Source organism: Cydia strobilella, chromosome 10 (genome assembly GCF_947568885.1).
Source record: "Cydia strobilella chromosome 10, ilCydStro3.1, whole genome shotgun sequence".
Taxonomy (NCBI): domain Eukaryota; kingdom Metazoa; phylum Arthropoda; class Insecta; order Lepidoptera; family Tortricidae; genus Cydia; species Cydia strobilella.
Genome location: NC_086050.1, coordinates 19,451,069 through 19,474,413, shown reverse-complemented (window position 1 = coordinate 19,474,413; position 23,345 = coordinate 19,451,069). Strand labels below are relative to the sequence as shown.

Sequence of the window (23,345 nt, the reverse complement as noted above, 5' to 3'; positions counted from 1 at the left end):
GTAAACCATATCAGAAATCAGAATCAGAAATTATTTATTTGCATTGATACAGTATGGGGATGTTACAATACATTAGGTTTACAGTACATGTATCTAGCTTGCATGCAAGCGTGCAAATTTAATGTCAATGAAATTACATACAATAAATTGAAATCAATATACTAAATTTACGGTGGGGAATAAAAAAAATGTGAGACTGTGACAAGGACAAACAATAACAGCGCTTTCTCTGCTACTCCTGCTGAAAGATACATAAGACTATCTGTTCGGTCATTTCCCCCCATCCCACATGGCCGATCCAGTTATGTTATACTTTAACGTCCCTCCACACTCGTGTGCGAAGCCGCGAATGCGAGTGTGGAGTCTAGTTCGCTGACACCGAAATCGACTACACACTCGCGTTCGCGGCTTCGCGCCGCGTAGTATGGAGCGTGCTTTAGATTCATGAGCAACGGTATTTGCAATTTTGCACTTTGCAGGTTAGAAAGCATCAATCTGAAACGTACAGGTACAGTCTGGCAAAAAAAGAGTAGAAATTAAAAAGTGACAACGCTGTAGTGTCGTCCCGTTTTCCTTAGATTGATTTGAAGGGGACGACCTCTCCCCTCAGAATAATGCTGAGGAATAATGGAGGAATAATGATTATTCTGAGGGGACGACACTACAGTGTTGCCACTTTTTAATTTCTACTCTTTCTTGCCAGACTGTAGAATGACATTATGATTATGATATAATAAATTCGAAGTTCCAATGAGTATTGTTTAAAATGAAAATGTATAATGATCATTAGGATGTAAAATTGTATGAAATACATTTTCGGGGTTTCAATAATCGAATTTGCAATTTTATATGAACTTTGGCGCGCCCATTATACACGTGTCACTGTCTGGAAAACTGGTAGTTAGGAGACCTAGCTAGGGTGCATGAGACGCTATTTAACACTTTTGTGATTATGATATTTTGAATTTGTTTTTAGGTACTCTTAAAAAATGTTAAACAGTATTAATTCATAAAATATGTTTAATCCATACAACTTAAAAATAAATATTTTTTGAATTTGATATTTACTATTTAAGCACTTTGAATTTGAAAGCAAGCAATTTGAATTGTTGGTTTATTTTATAGCCAACGAAAATACGTACTTATTAATATGTACCTAATTTAGAATCATTTTGGGTTTATGTTACATTTTTCTGAAGCATAATTTAAAAGAAGAAACTCTTCATTTGAAAATTAAGTAAATCTCTCAAGGCTTCTACAACCTACACAATGTAGATGAATAAGTATTTGAGCCCACACAAGGATATACACAGTTGTTAGTAAAATATCTGAAACTTGTTAATTCGAGCTTAGTGCCTGAAACTGGCAATGAGCAGATTTACCACATCAGGTATTTACACAGTCTATACAGTTTCAGTAACTTTTATTATAACAAAGTGAAAATGTAAGCACTGTAATGGGGGGTGCCGTGCTGACTGCTGAGTGGGTGAGTGGTCAGCCGCTGGCGACCAGCACATTGTTCTGCTGCGAGGAGGGTGCCTCTGCCTCGGGCGCGGGCGCGGGCGCTGTGGTGGCGCCGCGCTGCAGGCGGATGTCGTGGGTCTCAATATAAGCATTTATTTCCTGGCCCTGTACCAAAAAACACTACATGTTATAAATTTTTCATCACTTGTGTAGTAAGCATGCTATTTCACACAAGTGCAGTGGGAGCAAAAGTCCATTTTACTCCCACGGGTGTTACAGCTTTTTTTTTTATTATGTCACTAACTCATATGAACAAAGTAGGTTATAAGTAAAATACTTGTTAAAAGTCAAGGTATTAAACGAGTTTTACTTTCAAAATACTAACATTTGTAATTTGTTTTCTTTATGTTTAAAAATATTTAATTTGATCAATTTTATAGCTGTTTAAAAATATTTTTATGCAATTTTCATTTGAGACTGAATGCCGGATGGGTCTGTGCCTTCGATGCCTAACCAGTCAAAAAATAACAATATGGCGGACGAATGTCTGAAATGTCACCTAGGTTAAGAATTATTTGGCTTAAAATTTAGTTATTACTTTGCAAGTGTGATGAAAAACATTATAAACTTCGGGGGTAAAGATATTGCAAACTCGAGTCCTTAATTCACTCCTGGATGCGGCTGTCGTCAAGACCTCGTTTGCAAAATTTTACTTACCCCTCTCGTTGCACAATGTACTATTGAATCATTAACAGTTTGCTTTGCACTTACTAATTCTTGTTGCTGTTTTCTATTCTTTTGTTCAAAGTTTTGATGATAATGTTTTCTAATGAATATTTATGTAGACAACAGTGTGTATGCACCTTGTTAGCAAGTTGCTCGTTGAGCGCAGCAAGGGCCTGCGGCAGGCGCTGTAGGTTGGCCTCAAGCTCGGCAAGCGCGGCGCCCGCTGTGCGCTCCAGCAGCACGCCGCCCACCATGCGGAAGCAGCGCCGGTCGGCCTCCACGCCTTTCAGCGTCTCCACCACAATCCTGAAATAAATAAATAAAATACACTAGTATGAATATAAAACCAATCCATCCTTATTCGGCTTCTGGTAAACCAAGGAAGAGAAAATATGAGAATAGTAATGCATGTTACATATGAGCCATCACTGACTGAGCCTCAACTTATTAAACGTGAGGAATCTTAAATGGCCTTATTGATTCACCAGATTTTTTATCAAAAATTTTGATTCGATGTCCCAATCGGCGAACTCGCTCCACAAACCTTTTTGCAATTCACTTTGGTCGTACCACATATGCAAGAAACATGTTCTAAGCTAGAGTGTGTAAAACTTATAACGAAAAAAATTCTGATATAGATATATTCCATTAATCATTACAACAGTTTGTTTCTGCAATAAAAAATACAGATAATAATAAAAATAATATCCATTAGTAATTATATTATATTCGAGTTAGGTAAGTATTTGAGTTTTGCATGTTGTAAACTTGTATATTCTATTAATGTTAATTTCTGTTCTGACTAAACATAACTGTTTCCCAAAGGTTTAAATAAATAAACACCTGCTACGAGAAGTTAAGATACTGAGAACATGATAGATCTCCCCAATCAACTATCATTAGAAATGAACGTAAACGATAAAGAATTGATGAGTAAGGATGAAAAATGACTCACTTGTGCTCGTTTAAGTCCATTTCCAGCTCCGAGATCTTGTTGGCGAGCTGCCGTTGCTCGGCGCGCAGGGTCTGGAAACCGGTGAACACCTCCTCGCTCGACTTCTTCCCAGTCTTGTTTGCAGGTTTCGCCATGTTATTATCTTAAGTAATAGATTAATTTATAACAAATGTTATAGCTTCTTGCGAAGAAAACTGGTCACTAATTCACTATTTCAATATTTTTGAGGTTAGAACTATTAATAAACGTCAAACAAAGTACTGTCACGAATGATGCATGAATCAGTTCAGTTCAGTTTTTGGTTCTTATGGCATCTGTCCATTGGGACAATTTTGCCAGCATCAAGGTTGTGGGAGCAGAATTTCAGTATCAGAACTTGATCCAGTCCGTGTAGATGCTTGATCGGTTGAAGAATCTAAACTACTATAGGAATAAAGATGCATGAATGTATGTGGCTGTCAGTCATTGAAGTGACAAGTGACATTTGACATTTCGAACAATGGAAAAGACGATCATCTACACTAGCGCCCCTAGCGGCGAATTCATACGCGTTAGCCCTCATTATGGATGGTATGAATCATGTATGAATGTTGATAAATGTAAACCAGTTGGTTCTAGTCCAATTCTAGTCATTGATAAAAACTATGGATGGTATAGAAAGGATCGCAATCTCTTATGGCAGAATTGTTGTAAAAGTGACCGCTTTCAGCTTTAAATAATAGTTCCTAATCTCTCCGGTGGCGCTAGTTAGGCTCTGGGACATGAGTATAACATGAACCATATAAGGCAACAAATAACCCGACCAAATTACGTAGGTTGTTTTTGGTAGTATTCCGGTGTATGGTGGCGCCGCCTAATTACTGTTTTTTGATGGACACTTTTCATACATAGAGATTTGGCTCCTTTATACAGTCTCCATGATAAAAACGCTGAACCAAAATGTCTTGCACAATAATTTCATTTACTATAGTTGGTCAAGCAAACCTTGTCAGTAGTAAAAGGCGCGAAATTCAAATTTTCTACGGGACAATTTTTAAAAATTTGCCGCGTTTTTCTACTGACAAGGATTGCTTGACCAACTATAGTTGGCTAATCTTATATATATATTTATGGGCTCGAATGTGGCTGGCCAGGCCGAACTTGGTCTTAAAGACTCTATTGCAGGTGCTACAATAGAGTTGGCCAGACGCGTTATACGTATACGCGTACGAGGGCTTCGGTCTCTCTTTACGTTGTTGGCGTTTGACATCTAAGGTATTGAGGCGGTTTTCTTCAAATAATTTGATGCGGTTAAAGATGGTCGACCGCCAAGATGACCTGTCTGTAGCAAGCTCCTCCCAACGCTCAGGATCGATGTTCCAAGCGTTCAGGTGTCGTTTGAGCACGTCCTTATAACGCAGATGCTGACCGCCGTGCTTCCGCTTGCCTTCCACCAATTCAGAGTAGAATACGGTTTTGGGCAAGCGGCGGTCATCCATACGGAGGACATGCCCACACCACCTTAGCACCTTAGCTTTCTGGGACATGAGTATAACATGAACCATATAAGGCAACAAATAACCCGACCAAATTACGTAGGTTGTTTTTGGTAGTATTTCGGTGTATGGTGGCGCCGCCTAATTACTGTTTTTTGATGGACACTTTTCATACATAGAAATTTGGCTCCTTTATACAGTCTACATGACTGAGACAGTAGATTTAAATGTATCCTGAATGATTTCCCAGCTGATTGTCAGTGTCACTGTCAAAAATTATCTGTCAAATTGGATTTGCATTGTTTGCGTCTGCGTCATCCATCATCCATCTCAAACATTTCAATTTAAGCCAAATGTTTTGATAATTAATCGGAGGGCGTTGATGAAATTACAAAGAAGAACTGCTTCATCATCATTTTACGGCTAATTTTATAGACAGTCTTTGTTTCATTTAACGCGGGTTTATGTGAGTTGGTATAACAAGTACTAGGCTCAGCAGTCAGCAGACGGGTGCGGTGCGAGTGAGCGATGGTAGAGGCGGCAAAGCGCGAGGAAGCGGGCTGGGCGCGCGCGCTGGCCGAGGCGGCCCCTGCCGTACGTACACAAGTACACACACACATCCAGATCCTCCACCCACACATACTCCACATTTGCAAAACACCCCACATGCCCAAAAGTACAAATTGTTTATTTGAATGAAGTCTCTCAATATACGTGACTCAAAATCCATTTTACAATTTTCAAATGGAATGGGAACTTTTTGGCTATTTTCTTAAATAACTTCTAACTTTATATTTTAAAATTCCAAAACAAAAAATTTAGATCCTCATAATGAGCTCTTTCATTAAATTTTATATGTAACACAATATAGTTTGAAAAAAATTATTTTTTTTTAAATACATCCCGACGTTTCGGTTTAATTTTTTAATTTTCTCATTCATTTACTGCTCAAAAGTGGCCCCCATGTTTAAAATTCATTTGTTTACGTTACATGTGTACCAAATTTCAACTTAATTGGTCCAGTAGTTTCGGAGACAATAGGCTGTGACAGACTGACAGACAGACACAGACGCACGAGTGATCCTATAAGGGTTCCGTTTTTTCCTTTTGAGGTACGGAACCCTTAAAATGCAGCTAAGTGCAATTAAGATTCACACATTGAGGGTTTTATAATATACTAGCTTTTGCCTGCGGCTTCGCCTGCGTCATTTAAGAATCTATGCCGTTTTGTCTCATGTATAGGGTGCGGTGGAGGCAGAGGAAGGAGATCTACGAAAATATGATCTTATAATGACTTGCAAAAGGTGGTTTTTATGGTTTACTTATGGTATATTTACGATTTTATGCATTTTACTTAGAATGGAAAACTAAATTTATAAGAAGCAAATAATAATAATAATAAAAGACGTTTATTCAAGAAGTTTGAACATAGGTACATAATAAAAGTACACAAAATAAATAAATAAACAACCACCTTCTTGCAGCACCTTGATAGTACTCATTACAGATTACAGATGCAGGAAGTTTCCCGATGACTTACTCCTCCCGTCCCGTCCGTCCCGCCGCGCCGCCTGCACTCGCCTAGGTACCGATTGACGACGATCGAAATGGCACCAAATACAAATTTAAAAATCTATTAGGATAATGCGGGTCTCGTTCCATAACTCAAAAGCAAAAATAGAACCTTTATAGGATCACGTGTGGGTGTCTGTCAGTCCGTCGTTACAACCGATTTGCTCCAAAACTACTGGACCGTTTGTAGTATTTGTGTGTGTAGGACCATAAGTAGAATTTGTGTGGCACTAAGGTGTTGTGTCGCGTTGGCAGGGCGCGGAGGCGACCGTGCCGGACGCGGCGCTGGGCGCGCTGCTGGACGACGCCGACGCCACCGACGGAGATGCCGAGCTTTGGGTAATGTCCTAACACTCTCAACAGTCGCAACGTCTTTAAATAATAATATTTATTTTATTTATTTATTTAAGAAACAAACAAGTCTTTTATAGTTATACATAACACTGGAAATTTTCTTAAAGCTAGACTTACAGTTTCCTTAATGAAAATATTTTAACACCATGTTTAATAAAGTTTCTACAGAGTAAAACAGAGTTATTTGTGCAAACAAGAACAAAAACAATAACAACAATACTGAAAAAAAAAAATGCAAGAGTATCAGGGTGTTAAAAATTAAATTGTATATAAACTGAATACTAAAAAGGTTTTGTTATTATTATTACTTATTAACGTTCAATACTGAGATTTTTTTCCTAATAGCGCCAAACTAATGATTTGGGTTATTACACTGCACAGATAGTGTTTTAAATCTATTAAGTTTCTCGCAGAAAATATCGAGATTCAGAAATTTTACGTTGTACAACCTGCATGCCCTTCTAACAAAACTATTTGATTCATAGGAATGAAATAAAACTATGAAAACGGATTATATCGCGTATATTGAATTTATAATACATCCCGACGTTTCGAACTCTTTACAGCGTTCGTGGTCAACGGGTGACTGAGGAAAAATTACAAAATGCAAAAATACCCACATACTAAAATAATGAACAATCATAGACTACAAACTTTAAGGCTGGTTGTACATGCAAAATCGGTTCATAAGGCTAGTTTTACACTATAATTATTTTTCAAGTAAAGATATATATATATACGCGATAAAAAACTATGCCGGCTCCAACCCTACACCACGGACCCGAGAAGATTTAATTCCCTCCTAAATTGTAGGAGGGTATCCCAATATGGGACCGGCAACAAACTCGGCGGGACACATCTTTTCAAAACATCAGAATGTCCAGCATCATCCGACACTACGGTCTCACAGTCTATGTCTCGCTTGCTCCTTTATCAGGTGGACTACAGGATCCCAAGCTGGTGGTAGAGAAAAGCCATCTTCCCTATTAAAGTTTGGATATTTCTTAATCTCAATGGCCTCGCGCAGCATTCTGGGTATGTAACGCTTCTCCTTGGCAAGAACCAGAGGCTTATCAAACTTGATTGAGTGATTGGCTTTATCCATGACATGCTCACAGACAGCAGACCTAGGTCGACGGTGCTTGACATCAGCTATGTGTTCCTTCACCCGAGTGGAAATGCTCCGTTTCGTCTGCCCGACATATGATAGGCCACACTCACAGTCCAGCCTGTACACTCCTGCAGTCTGTAGAGGGGTATTGCATTTTACAGGCCTCAGGAATTGTGACATCTTCTTCATTGGCTTGAAATATGTTTTTATAGAAGCACGCTTCAAGATGTGGCTGATCCTGTCCGTGACCCCCCTGACAAAAGGCAGAATGGCAGGCCTGCGCTCAACTGTGGGGATCTTAATGTGGGACCTCTGGTTGACCCGCGGTATCCTGAGCTCGTTTGCCTGGAGCGCGCACCTGGCATGCTGGAGCTCCGCGGCCAGATGCTGGTCATCACATATCCTCTGGGCTCTCTGAAACAAAGATTTGCCTACTGTAACAAGTTGACTGGGATGGTGATGCGATTTGCCATTTAAGTACCTATCAGTATGAGTAGGTTTCCTATACACAGTGCGACCTAGGGTGTTATCAGGATTTCTTTTTACCAATACATCTAAGAAGGGGAGAGAACAGTCTTTTTCCAACTCCATAGTAAATTTTATTTTGCTATAGATGGAATTTAGGTGATCCAAGAAAGTTGAAACACTACTTTTTGGAAGTATAGTAAAAGTGTGTTTCGAGGAGAGGGCACTCTCATTGGCTCCTGTGCGACCGAAGATATTTAAAAGATACGTAGATGACACTTTTACTATACTTCCAAAAAGTAGTGTTTCAACTTTCTTGGATCACCTAAATTCCATCCATAGCAAAATAAAATTTACTATGGAGTTGGAAAAAGACTGTTCTCTCCCCTTCTTAGATGTATTGGTAAAAAGAAATCCTGATAACACCCTAGGTCGCAATTTTGCATGTACAACCAGCCTTAAAGTTTGTAGTCTATGATTGTTCATTATTTTAGTATGTGGGTATTTTTGCATTTTGTAATTTTTCCTCAGTCACCCGTTGACCACGAACGCTGTAAAGAGTTCGAAACGTCGGGATGTATTATAAATTCAATATACGCGATATAATCCGTTTTCATAGTTTTATTTCATGAGTAACTATCGCGGTAACCGAAGACAATATCATAGGAATGAATTAATATATACACCCATAAAATAATTTTTTTTCATCACAGAGTCGCTCAGTAAATGTGGAATTGCACGCAGGCTCAGCGGGAACTATAGAAACAGCGTTTTCCCTAGGGAGTTATGAAGTTTCTAGTATTATAATTAACTGTTTTTTGTCTTTTTACTTTATTTTGTATCGCAAGTGTGATGAAAAACATTGTGTGCAACTCGGGGCGTAATGATATTGCAGACTCGAGTCTATAAATCGCTCTAGCAAGCCGTAGCGATTTAACTATACTCTCGTTTGCAATATTTTACTTACGCCCCATGTTGCACAATGTACTATTCTACTACTTTCAATCGTTTCCTATTGCAAAGATTTCAAAGAGAATGAAATCGCGTCCCGCGTCGAGCAGTCTGTCAAGTTTGTTTACAAGTGCATGGTGCGTGCGTGCGTAGGTGCGTCGCCTCGGCGAGCGCGTGGGGCGGCTGGACGCGCTGAACGTGGGCGGCATGCTGGCGGCCGCCACCGAGGGCGGCGGCGCGGGCGCCCGGCTCTCCGCGCGGCTCGACGCGGGCGGCGCGGCAGCCTCGGCGCTCGCCGCACGGCTGTCGCGCCTCGACGCGTTGGCCCGCGCCGCTCCCGCGGCTTTACACGCGCGCTCCGGGGCCGCGCGCGCCGACGCCGCCGCGAGGGCTCTGCTCCAGGAGCTCACTGAAATCTACGCTTGGCTCGACGCGCCGCCGCTGAGGGATCTCGACTCTATTTCTGAGGTATACAAATTAATATTGGGAGGATTCACTTTATATTAAATAGCTTTCGGGAGCTTTTTCTGTAAATAAGTAATAAAAATTGAAATCGAGTTAAAATGATTATATGAATGTTTGTAACGGCATCGGCGTGCAGATCTCCCTCTTGAGCCCGGAGGGGCGCGCGCGCGCGCTGGCGGCGGGCGCGGCGCTGCGCACGGCGCTGCGCTCGGAGCCGCAGACGGCGCCGGCGCCGGCGCGGCGGCGACTGGGCGCCGTGCGCGAGCGCCTGCGCCGCCTGCAGCGCGCCAAGGATGCACTCGCCGCCGCGCTCGCCCGCCACCTCAACAACCTGCTCATCCATCTCGGTCAGTACACTATTTTCCTACTGACTGAGGCAATCTGAAACCCAAAAACCCGCAAAAATAACATTCACCCCTTGAGTCCTTGGGATCTAAATTTTCCACCAAAAAAAGATGAAAGAAGAAGAAATGGTATTTAATAATATTTAATATATAATAATATATTTATTCTGCTTTCACATTAACTAACATACACGGTGTTTCATGACCCACTGAAAACCTAAAAACAGTTTGTTCAGAATCGATAGGAGAATCGATTGCGCTTTATTTTAATGGGGGTAATTTTTTTATTATTTTTACATGCCAAGTCTACAAGTTTGTAATGCGACAATATCAATAACTAGCATTTTTTGACACGTTATTTGTCAATGAACAACACCCTTATCTGGCTATTGGTAAACCTTATCTTGTTGCAGTAAGGTATGCAAATGGTCAGTTAACAGTGTTTACGATGGTAACTAGCAATTGTTTGACGTCACTCAAACGACGAAGTATCTTGTGTAGAATTACCAGTCGAATAGAATTGTTAAGAAAAGTAATTAACGAATATTTTTTTCAAATATGTATCGGATTAAAGAATAAATACTCAAGATGAGTTCAAAATAAAAAAAATCTTTTGGGTTGTCTCAGGTTTTCAGTGGCTCAAGTAACACCGTGTATATGTTGTTTTTATTGAAAAAGAAATTGAAAATATTTATTTCAGGCACAGATCACATATAATGTTAGTACAAAAATTATTATTTATATATTGTTACCTAATTTGATTACTTTTACGTGCTTTGGCAACTATTGGTACCAAACCTTAGTTACCCTACTCGTCGTTCCACAAATCCTTTTAGAATATAATAGAATATCATTTTTTTTTCAGTAGTTATACAATACATATTGAAAAAGAAAGAGAAAAAAGAAGACTTATAACTAACTTGTAAACTGTATATAATTATACTGAAAAAGGTGCACACTCAGCATAATGCCAGGTCCTACAGAAGTAGTACGCTGACGCTGGTCTTCCGTGGGCACCTGTACGGAGCGTAGTTGCACACAGCTACCAACTACACTCAAGTTACTAAGATAACTATAATAATTAATTTTTACGACAATAAACAACAAAGCGGCAATGAAGCAGTTGACATCGAATAATAGTATGACTAGCATGGTCTAGAAAATACACACATATTTATATATATAAACTCCGAATAATATAAATAGTTACAGTACCAACGATTCGTAATGATTTTACTCTGACACTACTTTTTGCTTAGAGAGAAGATAACTCTTTAGTTTTACTTTACAAGACTGCAAAGAAGTTAGTTTCTTAAAAGGTGGTGGTAGGTTGTTCCAGTATTTTGTGGCGGTGTACTTAAAACTGCCTCGAAATGCTGCAGTTTTGTGTTTGGGACACATGAGAAGAGCAGATAATCTTTGGCGCTGCAAAAATCGGAGCTTCTCATGCAGGTAACGAGGTGCTTGAGATTTCACAATCCCGAACAGTAGGCAAGCAAAGTGGAGAGAGCGCCTAGATACCATGTTCATTAGATCGCTTCTGTTAAGAGTTTTAGTTACTTACTCTTTCCTACAAAGATATACATTTGTTTTCGTAGATAGATAGATAAACTGTTTATTTGTTTGCCACAATACACACAAAATATTCAAATACAAAAATGACATAGGATGGTCGTAACGTGATTACCAAGTCTACTTTTTTTTGACGCAGGGGTAAATGCATTTACGCATCTCACCCCCGGGCTGGGGAAGCCCAGTGGGGGGTGGTATGTGGGACTCGCTCCTCCCGTATACATCCTCTGCTAACCAGAGGAAGGGGAGGAGAATACCCACTAACATCCCCTGCGGCGTCACCCTCTTTACCGTTAGGGGAGCGTTATGGGATCGCTTGCGGCATTCTATCCGCGAAGCCCCCCGGTCCAAGTCTACTTACTACTTACCCAGTGCTGGTGTAGGTAACGAGGCGGCGTCGGCGTCGGCGCCGGCGACGGCCGCGGCGGGGACGGCGCGCGCGCACCACGCCGACCTGCTGCCGTACGCGCCCTTCATGCGCTGGCTCAAGGACATGGACGAGAAGGCCTACGACGCGCTCACCAAAGTATGTAGCACTTTACATAAATAGTAAGTTACTTCCAATGAGTAAATTACCTTCAAAATTATTATCAGTGACGACTTTAAATGTAACTATTTTTTATAGTGGTATTAAATAGTAACATTTAAAGTCGTCATAATGTGGTACGGCAACGTCACATTAGGTACAATCTATAAATTGTATATATAGATGTCAATCACAATGAAAAAATCAACGATGATCACCTCTGGCCATCGTGGGACTCGAACCCATATCTTTGGATTGCCGCACGCAGTCACGCACGCATTGAACCGGCAATCCAAAAATGTGGGTTCGAGTCCCACGACAATTTATAGGGACGACTTTCTTACGAAAGTTTTTTTTGGGAGTGGAATCAATAAAATTAATCAATCGGCTAATAAAGTAACGTCAACCGGGGCTAAAGGGGATGGCGGGGTCAATAAATCAGCACCGACACTCGAGAGTGGTAATTACCTGATATCTTTTTTAAAACTACTTATTTATTTTATTTTATTTATTTGGAGATCCAACAGCTGTGTTCTTTAGCACTAGATCTAGAGATAGTTTAATTGAATTGTACAAACAAGTCTTGTCTGAGCAACCATAATTATCTAATTTCAGTAGTGGAAACTGTTTTGGCTTATGTATGTATTAAAATGTAATTATCTATATGTGTCATCTTTCGCTGTTTGTTTCCCATTATCAATAAATAAAAATAAATAAAAAAAATTAACATAAAAACACAAACTTACACATATTGTATCACGGCCATCACGGGCTGATTTGACGAAATCTAATACTATATTTCCGATCACATGATACACTTTGCGGGATGTGGGTAGTTTTTAATAAATGATCAGGCCCCAATTTCACATCGGTGACAGGTGCGACAATGGTCACGAAATATGACATATGTAGAATTATCGGTTAATTATAAAATTGTAATAGTCACCCGTCGCTTGACAATTGTCGCTCGACATATGTCATTGACAATTGTAGGCGTGGTGAAATAGGAGCCAGGTAAAGGTCATTCCCTGGTTTTATCCCTATTCACCTCGGTTTACGATACCTAATGATCGATGTCGGTCCAGGTGTATGTGGGCACGTGGTCGCGCGTGTACGAACGCGAGGTGCGCGCGGCGTGCGAGACGGCGCGCGCCGCCCCCGCGCCGGCGCACGCCGCCACCGCCGACACGCCGCTCGACACTGTGAGTCCTGCTACATGTTGCTAGGTGTATGTGAGCACGTGGTCGCGCGTGTACGAGCGCGAGGCGCGCGCGGCGTGCGAGACGGCGCGCGCCGCCCCCGCGCCGGCGCACGCCGCCACCGCCGACACGCCGCTCGACACTGTGAGTCCTGCTACATGTTGCTAGGTGTATGTGGGCACGTGGTCGCGCGTGTACGAGCGCGAGGCGCGCGCGGCGTGCGAGACGGCGCGCGCCGCCCCCGCGCCGGCGCACGCCGCCACCGCCGACACGCCGCTCGACACTGTGAGTCCTGCTACATGTTGCTAGGTGTATGTGGGCACGTGGTCGCGCGTGTACGAGCGCGAGGCGCGCGCGGCGTGCGAGACGGCGCGCGCCGCCCCCGCGCCGGCGCACGCCGCCACCGCCGACACGCCGCTCGACACTGTGAGTCATGCTACATGTTGCTAGGTGTATGTGAGCACGTGGTCGCGCGTGTACGAGCGCGAGGCGCGCGCGGCGTGCGAGACGGCGCGCGCCGCCCCCGCGCCGGCGCACGCCGCCACCGCCGACACGCCGCTCGACACTGTGAGTCCTGCTACATGTTGCTAGGTGTATGTGGGCACGTGGTCGCGCGTGTACGAGCGCGAGGCGCGCGCGGCGTGCGAGACGGCGCGCGCCGCCCCCGCGCCGGCGCACGCCGCCACCGCCGACACGCCGCTCGACACTGAGTCATGCTACATGTTGCTAGGTGTATGTGGGCACGTGGTCGCGCGTGTACGAGCGCGAGGCGCGCGCGGCGTGCGAGACGGCGCGCGCCGCCCCCGCGCCGGCGCACGCCGCCACCGCCGACACGCCGCTCGACACTGTGAGTCATGCTACATGTTGCTAGGTGTATGTGGGCACGTGGTCGCGCGTGTACGAGCGCGAGGCGCGCGCGGCGTGCGAGACGGCGCGCGCCGCCCCCGCGCCGGCGCACGCCGCCACCGCCGACACGCCGCTCGACACTGTGAGTCATGCTACATGTTGCTAGGTGTATGTGGGCACGTGGTCGCGCGTGTACGAGCGCGAGGTGCGCGCGGCGTGCGAGACGGCGCGCGCCGCCCCCGCGCCGGCGCACGCCGCCACCGCCGACACGCCGCTCGACACTGTGAGTCATGCTACATGTTGCTAGGTGTATGTGGGCACGTGGTCGCGCGTGTACGAGCGCGAGGCGCGCGCGGCGTGCGAGACGGCGCGCGCCGCCCCCGCGCCGGCGCACGCCGCCACCGCCGACACGCCGCTCGACACTGTGAGTCATGCTACATGTTGCTAGGTGTATGTGGGCACGTGGTCGCGCGTGTACGAGCGCGAGGCGCGCGCGGCGTGCGAGACGGCGCGCGCCGCCCCCGCGCCGGCGCACGCCGCCACCGCCGACACGCCGCTCGACACTGTGAGTCATGCTACATGTTGCTAGGTGTATGTGGGCACGTGGTCGCGCGTGTACGAGCGCGAGGTGCGCGCGGCGTGCGAGACGGCGCGCGCCGCCCCCGCGCCGGCGCACGCCGCCACCGCCGACACGCCGCTCGACACTGTGAGTCATGCTACATGTTGCTAGGTGTATGTGGGCACGTGGTCGCGCGTGTACGAGCGCGAGGTGCGCGCGGCGTGCGAGACGGCGCGCGCCGCCCCCGCGCCGGCGCACGCCGCCACCGCCGACACGCCGCTCGACACTGTGAGTCATGCTACATGTTGCTAGGTGTATGTGGGCACGTGGTCGCGCGTGTACGAGCGCGAGGCGCGCGCGGCGTGCGAGACGGCGCGCGCCGCCACCGCCGACACGCCGCTCGACACTGTGAGTCATGCTACATGTTGCTAGGTGTATGTGGGCACGTGGTCGCGCGTGTACGAGCGCGAGGCGCGCGCGGCGTGCGAGACGGCGCGCGCCGCCCCCGCGCCGGCGCACGCCGCCACCGCCGACACGCCGCTCGACACTGTGAGTCATGCTACATGTTGCTAGGTGTATGTGGGCACGTGGTCGCGCGTGTACGAGCGCGAGGTGCGCGCGGCGTGCGAGACGGCGCGCGCCGCCCCCGCGCCGGCGCACGCCGCCACCGCCGACACGCCGCTCGACACTGTGAGTCATGCTACATGTTGCTAGGTGTATGTGGGCACGTGGTCGCGCGTGTACGAGCGCGAGGTGCGCGCGGCGTGCGAGACGGCGCGCGCCGCCCCCGCGCCGGCGCACGCCGCCACCGCCGACACGCCGCTCGACACTGTGAGTCATGCTACATGTTGCTAGGTGTATGTGGGCACGTGGTCGCGCGTGTACGAACGCGAGGTGCGCGCGGCGTGCGAGACGGCGCGCGCCGCCCCCGCGCCGGCGCACGCCGCCACCGCCGACACGCCGCTCGACACTGTGAGTCATGCTACATGTTGCTAGGTGTATGTGGGCACGTGGTCGCGCGTGTACGAGCGCGAGGTGCGCGCGGCGTGCGAGACGGCGCGCGCCGCCCCCGCGCCGGCGCACGCCGCCACCGCCGACACGCCGCTCGACACTGTGAGTCATGCTACATGTTGCTAGGTGTATGTGGGCACGTGGTCGCGCGTGTACGAACGCGAGGTGCGCGCGGCGTGCGAGACGGCGCGCGCCGCCCCCGCGCCGGCGCACGCCGCCACCGCCGACACGCCGCTCGACACTGTGAGTCATGCTACATGTTGCTAGGTGTATGTGAGCACGTGGTCGCGCGTGTACGAGCGCGAGGCGCACGCCGCCACCGCCGACACGCCGCTCGACGCCGTGAGTCCTGATACTGTTGCTCCAATTTAACCACCTTATCAGATTAAATCATACTGTTCGTAGCGATCGGTGAGGTTTATTATGATTCGTGTTCGCAGGTGCTGACGGTGGTGGAGAACATCTGCAATGCGGAGCAAGATTTCTGCACGCAGTTCTTTTTGTTGGACGTCGATCTCACGATGGTACTAAAATATTTTCATTTTCATTTTTCATTTTCATTTTCATTACTACAGTTTCCTTCGATGTTTATTATGCACAAGTCGCACAATAAATTTTGATAGAAACTGTTACATAATGTAAAAAATTTGTTCGCCTTCGTTTGTTTGTTTCGATCAAATTGAGCTTCTTCTAATGTAACTTACATTAGAAGAAGCTCAATTTGCGAGTTTCTATAAAAAGGTGACGACGATTGTCCCATCCCCGTCAAATCGGTGCTAGCGTAGTGGAGTGGCTACTATATCCCCCATCACGCACTAGCTCGGCCTGACAAGGCTACGTCTTGTGTTAGAATTGTACTAGATTCCATTGTCAAAAGTCTTTCATTTACTTAACATTCTTCTTATTAATTTTCTGCAATTTCTTGTCGGACTATATGTACAATATGCATGTATTGTTTGTCATTTGTACTTAGTAATAAGTTTTTATTAATAGTCGTTTACATATAGGAAACTATAGGTCTATTGCCAGAAAAATGTTACTCATCTGTTTTATAAGACTGTTTGTTTCTTAATAAATAATAAAAAAAAAAAAATATTTTGCAGGGGGACACCCCTGCGGTCCAAACTTACAGATATATTTGTTTATCCTGTTATTGAATGTTCGCTCGTGTCCAGTGCATGGCAATAAAGATACTATATTCATCACATGTAATGTATATCCAAGATTGCTTGTCGCCGCACGAGCTCGGTGGGACTGCGAACTAAATAGATTCATGCACGTATAGTAACTATGGACGGTTGGTTGCAATGTGACGGAAGAGCGAGGGCAGCGACGGCGGCAGCGAGGCGAGCGAGGAGACGGCGGCGCGGCGCGGCGGCGGCGGCGGCGGCGGCGCGGAGGCGCGGCGCATGATGGCCGAGCTGTTCCCCGCGCTCGAGGCCGAGCTGGTGGCCACCGTCAACCATCTCGAGCGGCAGCCTTAGTATGCTTTTTGCTCATATTTTTTTGTAGATATTATTCTTTTTAGCCCACATGCGAATTTGTCGCCGTCGACGTCCTCGAACGGGAGAAAAAACATCAAAACATAAAAATACCCTAATATAAGTTAGGGCGTGTTTACTCTACCTATAGTTCCTACTACTGTGATGATATTATATTACCTACGGTTTTCCGTGCCAATGAATGTATTTGTTTGTCGCCGTAGCGGGGCAATGCGCGCCCTGGCATGCGTGGGCACTCGCGTGCTCGGCGACGGCGCGTCCGCCCCCGGGGCGGGGGCGGGGGCGGGGGTGACCGGGAGCGGGGGCGGGGGCGGGGGCGGGGAGGGACGCTGGGCGCGCACGGCGCTGGCGGCGGTGGCCGTGGCGGCCAAGCGCGGCGCCGACCGCGTCGTCGCGGACCGCCTCGCCGCCATGCCCGAGGCCGCGAGGCAGGCCGCTAAGAGGCCTAAAGCGGGGCTGCTGGGGTAAGAAAATAACATCTGACGTGTGCGGCGGTTTGTACTGTTTGTAGCGTTGCCTTTATTTATAACACACTTTTACTTTGCAACTAAGAAACTATCTTGCAAATCTAAGTATTTCACTTCCTAAAGCCGTATTGATTTGATATATTGTAAGTATATATAATAGAGGACGACGACCATACCATAACTTAGTATTATAGGGCTGATTTGACGATGGAGCCGGAAGATTAATAGTGAAAAACTTCGGTGGTTACTAGTACCTAGACTCCTCGAAATTAGGTTCAATTTGACGAGTTCAATACAAATAAAGTGCAATGGTAATGGGTAAATGTCTTTAAAAAAAATGAAATTATCGTCAGAAACTTATTGAATTGTAACGATTTTCAGATTCCTATCAGAGTTTGAAGAATTAAGCTCGGTGTGCGAGGCGATCTTCGGGCGCAGCGGACGGCGCGCGGACCTGGAGCGGTGGTACGCGGCGCTCGGCGGCGCCATGCTGGCCGCCGTGGCCGCCGCCGAGCATCCGCGCACGCCGCGCCCCGTGCTGCGGCTCGAGAACTACCACAAGCTGCACGCCCTGCTCGGTACGTACAGCGTACAGTGCACTCGCACTCGCACTCGTCAGGCACAAGTGTATATAACGTTACGGTGTGCGTGTTGGTTGCAGCGGCTCGCCGCGCGCAGGCGCTGGACGCGCTGCGGCGCGAGGCGCGCGCGCGCTACACGGAGGCGCTGCGGCAGTACGTCACGCAGTACTTCGGCCGACCGCTCGATAAGCTCACCCAGTTCTTTGAGGTAACGATGCAATGGAGTATTTATTTATTTATAAAAACAAAATATACTCCTAACATTGTAAATACCTAAATAAAATAAATAAAAAATAGCATTCTTCAGCGAGTGGCAAGCGTAAGAGATTTAGGTATTATTCATGACTCAAAACTTATTTTTAGCGAGCACACTGACAGCATAGTACGTAACGCTTCCAGGTCACTTGGTTTTATAATGCGTAATTCGGTTTGTTTTACCCGTCCCAACACTCTTAAGATCTTGTATTGTACTTACGTGAGAAGCAAACTTGAATACGCATCGCAGATATGGAATCCTCAGTATCAAATTTATGTTGATAGGATTGAAAGATTACAATCAAAATTTATCAAATTTCTGTGTTACAAAATGCGAGTCAACTATAGTTCTATCGACTACCTCAAGCTGTGTAAGAAACATCATTTGATCCCACTTGTTAAGCGCCGGGAAATTGCAGACATAGTGTACTTGGTAAATATTATTAAAGGTAATGTAGATTGTCCAAATTTGCTTAATAAGGTCTCTTTTAATGTTCCGTCAAGAGGACGCTTAGGCATTTTCGTCCCATCAGTAATTACCAAGCTATTACTAGGTATAGAAAAAACAGTTTCTTATGCAGGGCAAGCATGAGCTTAAATAAAGCTTTTATAAATTGTAATATCGACATATTTAGTGATAGCATATCAATAATAAAAAATAAATTTATTAGATACTTTATGGGTGACAATGATTCTGGCGCAGGTCAGGGCTAATGTACTGTGGCTAAATGTACTACCTACCTAACAGATTTTACCTTCTTTTCTACTTATTTTTTGTAATAATCGATCATATTCATATCGATCCTGTTCTTGTGCTGTATGAACTTGTACATGTGTAATTAAGTTGGGCAATAAGCTTGTTATATTTTATTCCGTTTCTACAAGTGGCTTCCTTATTAATAAAAAAAAAAAATGTTTTTTGATATGTATAGCGCTGTTGGTTTTCCATTACCAAAAAAATAAATAAAAAAAAGCCTTTATTAATTCTCTACATAAAAAAATTAAAATATGTTTATAAACGTAAAAAAATATATATTTCTATTGTGTAGAGACCCCTCTTCGGGTGGAGGACTCCTCCAGATTCAGCCAGTTTTTCCTGTTCTTGGCCTTCTGTGACCAGTCTTGACCGGCTGTAGCCACGATTTCGTCGAGCCATTTTCCTTTAGGTTTCCCTTTGTTTCTTGTCCCCGAAGGGCCCCGCCATAGGGTGGTTATATTTGCCCATCTGTCCCTATGCATACGTGCTGTATGGCCACACCATTTCCATTTTAATTTTTGCGCAAATGATAATGCGTCGATTACACCAGTTCTTTGCCTTATGCTTATGTCTTTGCTTCTCTTTTTATGGATTAATTTTATATTAAGTATGGATCTTTCCATGGCGCGTTGGCAGCGTTGTATTTTATTCCGCGCTTGTTGATTGTATATCCATATCCATGTCTGGCACGCATATGTCAGGCTAGGCAAGAGACGGGTATGGTTCGTAGTTTTCAAACAGTCCCCTTTCGGCTTATCCTTTGTCTATTGTTAAATGAAACCGCACGTGCTACTTACTAGCATAGAAAAATGGTATGGCCGTTTTAACCGGTTATTCAATTACCACTCTATGGAGATTGCAATAAGGTTTAAAATGAACTAATGGGAAAACATATTCCTTAGCTGTGTGGTCTTTGCGGTTACTGAGTGCCGGCAAGTCGAACGCTACAGAACCAGTCTAAAATGTGTCATCGATATGCGTAACAAAGGCGCGTTATCGGAGAGCGCACTTACACTGGTTTTTTTTAGCGTTGGACTAGCCCGCGCTCGCCACGATGCACGAACCAGGTAAGAGACAGGGTCGGATTGCGATTAAAACATTTTGATGGATTCATGACAAGTATGTATTTACATATTTAAAACAAACAATAATAACATTTTTTTACTAATCAGTTAAATAATAACATTAGATAATAATCCGTTTTACAAATAATCAACTATTAAAATATTCCTCTCTAATGTTACAGACTAAAAACTAAAACTATATTTAACAAAATGAATACATATATGCCCTTTTTAAACAATATCGGCTTTTTTACAATATATAGGTATTACAGACAAATTTTTAATAAACTAAAATAACGTTTTTTTATACAATGTAAATAATAAACAACCAGCCAAACAGTAATGAGTTATACATACATACAATATAAATTACTAACTAAAAATATAAATAAACATGCATTGGTACAATATAAATAAAGATGTAGATATATTCAATTAATAAATAACAAAAATCACGACTACTTTTTTTAACTAGTTTCTTCATCTTCGGAATCTTCTGTCACATTCATTATGACAGAGGGGTGCCCATAATCTCGTTTCATTTTCTTTTCAATCTCTACAACATGCCTGCAGCAATTTTTCCATTGGCCACTAGTGCTGTTGACGATGTCTCTGATGTGTTTTAGCACCGCCTCGCTAAATTTGGGATCAGTGTTTCTTTTCCTGACACTTGTTTTCAGATTACCCCACATTAATTCTATGGGGTTAAGTGTGCAGTAATATGGGGGTAATCTTAGCACTTTACAATTATTTTCTTTCGCCATTTCGTCTACTATCATTTCAAGATCCCAATTATTATTTTTGTGGTTTGAATTTGATGCTAGTTACCCTGCTAAAGCCACTAAAAAAGAATTATTAACTATTTTGAAGAAACATAATTTCGAAAAAGTTTATTATGTAGACGAAATGGCGAAAGAAAATAATTGTAAAGTGCTAAGATTACCCCCATATTACTGCACACGAATTATACCTCTAGAAGTGTCCTACGTGGGCGATCTCTTTGCGAACGCGAACGCCTTGGGCCGGCCGCGCCGCGCCGTGTCGCTTCGCTTCGCGTTCGCGAGTGTTCGCCTATGTAAGACGCAGCGTTACACGACGACAATAAACGAACTTTCTGTAGGTATTTAAGAACACACCTCAGAACAGAACACACGGTTGAACCTTCTTGGCGCAGTTCGTACCATGCTTGTCGGCACATTAGTGTAAATCTTAAATAAAGTGTAAATCTAATGCGTTTATTTGTCATCGTATTTTTTAAAGAGCATTTCTTACTAATTCTTGAACAGTCCATAGCACGCAAGTGTGGGATTGGGACTGAGTTATTTTCTGTCGCTTATCCAGAGGACTACATTTCAAAATATAAAACAATTCAAGGAACCTTCATGCCAAATTTCAGCTAAAGCGTTTCAGTTATTTAGCCATGAAAAGGTAACAAAGAGGCAGACAGAATTACTTTCACGTTTATAATATTTGTACAGTTGTAATGGGATTTATATACATAAAGCTCATTATTTTTGACTGGTATTGTTACTACTTGGCTTGGCACCGACTTCAATCATATCAGTTGGTAACGCATATACTTAAACACGGAACCCTAAAAAGGATCATATTTTATTTCATCCTTTTTGAAGTCGGTTTATCTTTTTTTTTATAAGTTTTTATTTTTCCATTTTTAGTTTTGACATTGTTAAGAGCGTGACGCATGAATGAAAAACATAATCATGTTTAACTCTAAATTCGTAAACTTTATTAAATAATCAGAATTTTCCCCGAGTCCGTCTGGGAAATCATTCCTGTCACTAAATCTATTCTCCGCCCCGCCACTGTCCCAATCCCTCAAACCCCCCGATCACTCAACCTCACAGCACATCAACCCCTGATCACTGAACCCCTCGACCCTAAACCACCAACCCCAGACCCCTTAACTCCTAACCCTAACCCACAATCCCTTAACTCCCACGAATTAATAAACTAGTGGATGTGAAATGACTCCTATTTAGTATGAAAACCAGTGTCGCTAAACTCACACATTCATAGCCACGTTAAAATACGTCACACACTTACAAAATTGCTCTGATTCGTAGCAACTTTCCATACCAAAAAGTTATTACCGGTGGACATTTCTCGAACGAATATCAACTGTAGGCTACATGAGTGACGGTTTAAATTATAATGTCAAAGCTATATGACATACGACTCTTTCATTATCTCATTCATCTCACAAAAGCTCGCTCAACGTTCACCTAATACAACTACTCAACACCAGATGGCGTTATTTTATATAATTTTGAAATCACTTACTTATTACAGGCGAGAAAAGGGCTAAAAAACCAGTATAAGTAAGGTCTAATTACGCATGGTTTGTTACGGATCTCACGGTCACGTTACACTGGTGTTTTCGAGACCTCTACACGCCTGCGAGTAGCTAACCGTTGGAACTTCTTTCCATTCGACGATATAGGGAGGGGACAGTGTAATCGGAGTGTTTTATCGATATTTGTGTGTTCAGTTAGGTATTGATATTTCATTACCGTATGTTTTAACACATTTAGATGATACTTTATTTATGATTATAATATAGGTAGTGATAATCGTGATTGTATGAAAAATAATATGTAGTACAGTACAACAAATATCTAACTAGAAATTTGTTTCTTATTAATTGACCAACTAGGTTGTTAATGTGAACATTAAATATATCTTAAAGTCAAACAGATAAAATCATAGTTCTTTAAAGGTCTATTAACTCGGTATTGCTGTTATTTTGTGATCACAAATCTGCAATTACTTACATAGGTAAGTATTCGTCTTTAACAATATTTACTTGTAGCAGCATTTAAGGCCAATCTAGACGGGACAACCTGATTAAATTGTCAAATTAATTGTATGGTGTGAAAGCATACATGAAACTGGCTCATCGATCCCACTTGATTTGATTGTAAGATTGTGACCTATCAAATCAGGAAGGGGGGCGGCAAAATTCCAATATTTCACGCTAGTTTGCGTGGTACGGAACACTTTTTATTAATTAAGTGAGCCCGAATGTCACTAATAATTACTAAATTAGTAACTAAGTTTTAGGCGTGTGGACGCTAGATGAGATGTATGGCAATTTTCTAAGAAA

The 23,345-nt window shown here is 44.2% G+C and overlaps 2 protein-coding genes across 2 annotated transcripts in view; one reads left to right on the top strand and one right to left on the bottom strand.

The window, feature by feature from the left end:
- Window positions 1-755: 755 nt before the first annotated feature.
- LOC134745061 (prefoldin subunit 2) lies at window positions 756-3,536 on the bottom strand. The gene is made up of 3 exons (XM_063679038.1): window positions 3,146-3,536; window positions 2,328-2,496; window positions 756-1,629 (listed from the first exon to the last, which is right to left on the bottom strand). Exons 1-3 carry the CDS (start codon window positions 3,277-3,279, stop codon window positions 1,495-1,497), a joined length of 438 nt encoding a protein of 145 aa, XP_063535108.1. The 5' UTR covers window positions 3,280-3,536; the 3' UTR covers window positions 756-1,494.
- A 1,391-nt stretch (window positions 3,537-4,927) lies between these two features.
- LOC134744974 (uncharacterized) overlaps window positions 4,928-23,345 on the top strand; it is a 30,323-nt gene continuing 11,905 nt past the window's right edge. Inside the window, exons 1-21 of the mRNA XM_063678922.1 lie at window positions 4,928-5,214; window positions 6,448-6,531; window positions 9,227-9,541; window positions 9,675-9,885; window positions 11,838-11,980; window positions 13,207-13,323; window positions 13,489-13,605; window positions 13,663-13,746; window positions 13,910-14,026; window positions 14,192-14,308; window positions 14,474-14,590; window positions 14,756-14,872; window positions 15,017-15,133; window positions 15,299-15,415; window positions 15,479-15,556; window positions 15,722-15,838; window positions 16,036-16,119; window positions 16,915-17,078; window positions 17,301-17,561; window positions 17,946-18,142; window positions 18,226-18,353. Of these exons, the coding sequence (XP_063534992.1) occupies window positions 5,149-5,214; window positions 6,448-6,531; window positions 9,227-9,541; window positions 9,675-9,885; window positions 11,838-11,980; window positions 13,207-13,323; window positions 13,489-13,605; window positions 13,663-13,746; window positions 13,910-14,026; window positions 14,192-14,308; window positions 14,474-14,590; window positions 14,756-14,872; window positions 15,017-15,133; window positions 15,299-15,415; window positions 15,479-15,556; window positions 15,722-15,838; window positions 16,036-16,119; window positions 16,915-17,078; window positions 17,301-17,561; window positions 17,946-18,142; window positions 18,226-18,353 (2,868 nt within the window). The 5' untranslated portion in view covers window positions 4,928-5,148. The remainder of the gene's footprint in view (window positions 5,215-6,447; window positions 6,532-9,226; window positions 9,542-9,674; window positions 9,886-11,837; window positions 11,981-13,206; window positions 13,324-13,488; window positions 13,606-13,662; window positions 13,747-13,909; window positions 14,027-14,191; window positions 14,309-14,473; window positions 14,591-14,755; window positions 14,873-15,016; window positions 15,134-15,298; window positions 15,416-15,478; window positions 15,557-15,721; window positions 15,839-16,035; window positions 16,120-16,914; window positions 17,079-17,300; window positions 17,562-17,945; window positions 18,143-18,225; window positions 18,354-23,345) is intronic.